This window comes from Entamoeba nuttalli (genome assembly GCF_000257125.1).
Source record: "Entamoeba nuttalli P19 unplaced genomic scaffold asmbl_8418, whole genome shotgun sequence".
NCBI lineage: Eukaryota > Evosea > Mastigamoebida > Endamoebidae > Entamoeba > Entamoeba nuttalli.
Window position 1 is genome coordinate 1 of NW_008579124.1, and position 5,509 is coordinate 5,509.

Consider the following 5,509-nt stretch of genomic DNA (forward strand, 5'->3'; position numbering starts at 1 on the left):
GTTATTTGTTTTTCTATATTTTTTGTGATGCCTCCTGTAATGCATCTTTTTTTGAATTCTTCCACTTTAGTAGAAAATAAAAAAAAATAAATAAAAATAAAAAAAATTATTACTAAAAAAAGAATGAATAAAAAAAAGAAATATTTCATTTTAAATATTTTTCGTTTTTTATAACATTTAATGATTAAAGGTGATTCGATACATCATTTCTTTTAGAAAAAACAATTTGTTTAATTCTATTATTATATTAGTGTTATTGTAGTAAAGGATATTTAAATAATAAAAACAAACGTATTAACTTTATTATCAAATTCTGGGAGTAATAAACAAATAGTATCAATGACTTCTTTTCCATCTTTTTCTTCGAAATCTTGTATTGGTGAAAAGTCAAAATTCTCGCCAACCATATTATTTGATTCATTATTTATTTCAAAAGACATACAAATGATAATAATATCAAGTAAATCAGAAACTATATTAGGTTTTTCTTGTACGGAAGGTCTTGTTAAGGCAGAAAGAACATGAATTATTATTCCTTTTCTTTGGAATTCTTGAATCAAATTAAAATCATGTTTCTTAGTCATCAATATAAAGTTCATTACCTCAATTGAAAAAAATGCAGCTTCTACATTTTGATTAGCTGTTGATGTAATTAAAAAAGAAATAAACCTCTCATTATTTCTAATAATTTGAATAGCACTTTCAGTATATTTTGGAGTTATTAATACAGAATTAATAAATGAAAACATTTGAATAATTATTGAATTTGATGCCTGCCAACACACATTAATAGTAGATTCATATAAATTAGAAATATAGTTATAAGTGTCAGGATATTTGTCATGACAATTACTAATAAATTGTAATACAAATTTTTGAAAATCACCATATCTCATGTTCATAATTCCCGTTAAAAATTCCATTACTTCATTTGAATGTACCATTCTACATACAAGTTCAATATTAAATTCAGACAAATTAACCATTGTCTGTAACATGTATAATGATGTATCTCCTTCAAACCCTTGCCCCATTTTAATTACGTAAGGCATCAATACATATGCAAACCTTTCATCACATTTTGGATTTCCTGATGTAATATTCATAATAACATGGCATAATGCTGTTGGCATTGTTGGGTCTGTTCTTAAACTAAGAAATCGATCACATAGTCTTAAAAATGAATTAAAAAATCCATAAGATAAACATATGTCTCTATAATATGGAGACGAACCCATAATATTACCAATTCCATTTGCAGCTTGCTCAAATATATTTAGAAATTTTAATTTAAATTGTGAACATAATATATCAGCATATTGTTTAGCTATCCCTAGTTGAATAAATTCATCAATAATTTGAGGGTTATCAATTGCTGCCATTGATGCAGTAATTCCAACAGCTAAATTTTTAATTGATATTTCTCCTGAAATTAATTGAGATAATCGAGGTAATACTCCACTTTGATAAATTTCAATTAAAGGGGGTTGTGTGCCTAAAAGTAATTTTCTAAATCCATTTAGTCCTTGAAGAATGTCATACTCAGAATTTGAATTAATAAGGTTTTTAAATTGAGTAATACTATCTACAGATAGTGTTTGTATTAAAGTTTTTTCTTCTTTTGGTACAGAGTCAGCCAATGTCCTTTTATTTGACAGCATTTTTAGTCTTTTAGAAGTACGAAGTTGAGAGTGAAGGTGTTGTTGTGATTGAAATGTCCAAACATTTTTTCTGAACATCTCTTTGAATTTATGAGTTCAAGAATAATTTAACAAGTTCTTTGTATCAAAGATTTTTCGAGTAGACATTTATATTTTCTATTGAACGTAGTTCCTTAAATTCATTAAATTGTTGGTAACAAAAAGCATAATTTGTAGTATTTAAAAATAATATAATAAAAACTAATTATATTATAACATAGATAAATCAAAATATGAAACAATAGAAAAGTTTTAACTGAAAATGAATAGTTAATCATTCTTATGTTAGAGCTTATTCAGTTGATTACTCTTACTATAATTATTCATTATTTGTCTTGTAAATTTAAAGTATATTTTATTCATTGGCATTTAGATACTATTTCTCAATCAAAATTACAATGGAAACATGTGGTTATTATTCCTTTGGTTGGTTCATTATTTCTTATCTTTGTCTTCTTTTATCCATCTACAGCTAAATATTTTATTTATGCGTCGGTATTTTTTTCTGCAATTTCTTGTTTTTATTTAATACTTCAACCAATTTTTGATTATGTCCCATCTCTATCTTCAAAAATAAGAATTTGTTTATCTTTGTTAATTTCATTGACAATTATTTTTGTTTATCTTCTCACACAAACACGCTGGAGTTCTAACATTATTGCTATTGGAGTTGCAATAGCAATTCAATCTTTTCTGTTTGTTGATAAAGTTCATATCCCATTAGTTCTTCTTTCTATTATGTTCTTTTATGATATCTTTTGGGTATTTGGTTCAGCTAATCTTTCATTATTTGATGGTAAATCAGTAATGGTTGAAGCTGCAAAAACAGCAACTTCGTTAAGACTTCCTTTATTAATAGAATTTATTGATGGAAAATTTTTAATTGGACTAGGAGATATTATTCTTCCAGGCATACTTATTAACTATGCCTATTGCATTGATTTGTTTTATAAAACGAAATATTTCATTACAACTTTACTTGGCTATTGTTTTGGTTTAGTCTTAACTTTATTTGTTTTATGGAATTTTAAAGTTGGTCAACCAGCTTTACTTTATCTTGTTCCTTCAATGGTTATCCCTTTCTTAATTTATGCATACAATTCAAAAACAATCAAAACAGTCTTCTCTCTTAGTTTAACTTCTAGGTTTAGTGAGACAAATACTCTTCCTGAACTTAGTCTACCCTCTGATTTTTCACATGAATCTCCTGTCCTTTCAGAACAACAACTAACTGTTCAGTTAGAATAATTTATTTGAATTTATTCTTTTCTTATATTTTTTTAATTGATTAATTAATAAAACTAACTTTTCTACTTTGATCTTTTTTTATCACAAATCCTTTTCTAATGATTCAATCTTCTCATTTTTCTTTAAAACGTTTTTAATTTATATTAGAATATACTTTTTTTTTCTTTTTTGTTAGATTTTTATATTCTTATTGTTCTATAATTAGTTAAAAAAAATTTATTTAATTTATTTTTAAAAAATTTTTTTTTATTTGATACAAAAATAGAAGATGTATTTTTAGAAAGGAAGAATTTCATAATTTAATAAGGAAGAAAACGGGATATTAGGATATTGATATAATTTATAATAAAAAAATAAAAAAATTACTTGAAAAAAAATTTATTTTAGGAAGTTTTTTATACTTACATGGATATGAAAACTACTGTTCAACAACGTAAAAAAAGTTGGCTATGCATTTTCCCTGGATGCAAAGAACCAGTTAAAACGCATTATAATTGTTATTCTCATGTATGGGATGCACATTTGAGACATTTAGCTGCATTACCAATATATGGAGGAGAAAAAGGACAAGTATATAAAAAATTAACACATAGACTGGAAGCTAAAAAACAGTGCGAACTTTATATGACTGAAGTTAATAATTATACTGACATTGAACAACAACGTTCTATTGCACGTGCTCGTATTGGTAATCCACAACTATCTCTTTTCATTAATTCATTAGATTCTGAAATTACAGGTACAGTCTCTAACGAAGCAATAAACACAGTAATTAATCAAAATAATGTTGTCACTTTTCCTTTACAAGATTTAGTCAATTCATCACTTAATAAATCTCTAAGTCTACCTTCTCAATCAAATTTATATCAAAGCTCATCTTATCCTCTTTCTTTCCAAGAACAATCTTCTCCTGTAGTTCATACATATGAATGTGGTTCTAATGAAATAGAAGATAATCTGTTAAAAAGTGTATTACAACATGATGATTTTATTCGTATAATTCAAATTAATGAAAATTTAAAACGACTTCATGTTGCTGGTGAGGTATTAGCTGAAAATGGATTTTTACAAAGATCTGATGCTCGTGTAAAAGAACATATTGAACCTCTCAAAGGGTGTCTTGATAAAATTTTAAAGTTAACAGGTAAATCATTTAATTATACTGGGAAAGACGAAAAAAATTTAGGTTTTATCGCACAAGAAGTTCAAGAAGTTTGTCCTGAATTAGTTCATGAAGATGAATTTGGATTATCTGTTGATGTTATTGGTATAATTCCTATTTTAGTTGAAGCATTAAAAGAGATTAACAATGCAGCATCTGAAAGTAATACAGGATCAATGGATTGTTTTAAAGAATTATCAAAAGCAGCAAATGATGCTTTAGAAAATATTAAAACGATTAGTAAGAAACTTCAAGAAAATGAAGACGAAAAAAGAAAAGTCATTGGAACTTTTGCTATAGAAGAAGAGTCATTTCATTTTTCAATGGGACCAGCAATAATAACATTTTCATTAGCAGTATTACTCAGTACTCTATCTGGACTAGTAATATTTATTTTACCTAAATTACCTGGAGTCTGGTTTTATTGTTGGGGAATAACTTGTGCGTTATGGTTTAGTACATTCCAAAACAAAAATGAATTAACATATACAATGCAGAAAAGAAAATTAATATTATATTGGAATAAAGAAAATACATTATTTACTTACGTCCTTTTATTTATTGGTTTATTAACTGTAGGCATGAGTATTGTGATGGGAAAGTCTATAATAATACTCTGTCTTGTAAGTCTTTGTATATTATTTATATTAGGTGCTTTAGCGTTTTGGTTTAATACAAGATATAAGTTATCTTTTAATATTATTATCAGTGTATTGGTCCTTTTCTTTCTTGGAGTTGCAGTTATTATTGGTGTATCATTTTTAATTCAACCTGACTATACTTGTTCAATTAATGATAATAGAAGTGGTTATTCCTTAACCATAAGTCTTAATGAAAAAATTCCTAAACAAGTTATTTCTCAATTACCATGGAATTGTTGGTCAAGTTCATTTGAATTTAGTGATAAATTACCTCCAGGAATTTATTCTGTTACGAAGGGATCAAATACTGCTCCTTATATTGAAGGAATCGTTAGAACGAATTTCCCAACATTTACAACTAATGTATATATAAAATGTGTTGATGTTACCAGGTTTTATTGTGGAGCAATCACTTTTAAAACCTGTTCTTCAAGAACAACAGAAGATGATTGTATAAGAAATGGTTGTGATTGGTTTTCAGAAACTGGTGTTTGTCAATAAGTCTTGTGTATGAAATTAATTAATTTTTTTGTGGATAACAACATCTCTATTCTTTTTTAAACTAAATAAAAAGCTGTTCAACAACCAAAACAATGACTTTTCTTTCTTATTTCCTTTAATTCTTATTTCTTCATACCTTTTAATTTTTACAGTCTGTATTGTATCTATTCATTTCTTTTTTTATTCATACAACAGCTTTTTTTTCGTTAAATGAGTATGAAAAATAAAATGAGTGTATTAAAATATTTGGATTAGTT

At 26.2% G+C, this 5,509-nt stretch overlaps 3 protein-coding genes across 3 annotated transcripts; 2 read left to right on the forward strand and 1 right to left on the reverse strand.

Moving 5' to 3' along the window:
- Positions 1-184: 184 nt before the first annotated feature.
- Positions 185-1,739, reverse strand: ENU1_185550 (hypothetical protein; the record flags this gene model as incomplete). The annotated part of the gene is made up of 2 exons (XM_008861628.1): positions 185-236; positions 292-1,739. 2 exons carry the CDS (start codon positions 1,737-1,739, stop codon positions 185-187), a joined length of 1,500 nt encoding a protein of 499 aa, XP_008859850.1.
- A 243-nt stretch (positions 1,740-1,982) lies between these two features.
- ENU1_185560 (signal peptide peptidase family protein) lies at positions 1,983-2,948 on the forward strand (the record flags this gene model as incomplete). Its single annotated transcript, XM_008861629.1, has 1 exon — positions 1,983-2,948. One exon carries the CDS (start codon positions 1,983-1,985, stop codon positions 2,946-2,948), a length of 966 nt encoding a protein of 321 aa, XP_008859851.1.
- Positions 2,949-3,353: 405 nt separating this feature from the next.
- ENU1_185570 (hypothetical protein) lies at positions 3,354-5,252 on the forward strand (the record flags this gene model as incomplete). The annotated part of the gene is made up of 1 exon (XM_008861630.1): positions 3,354-5,252. The coding sequence occupies one exon, from the start codon at positions 3,354-3,356 to the stop codon at positions 5,250-5,252; it is 1,899 nt and encodes a 632-aa protein (XP_008859852.1).
- Between the last annotated feature and the right edge of the window lie 257 nt (positions 5,253-5,509).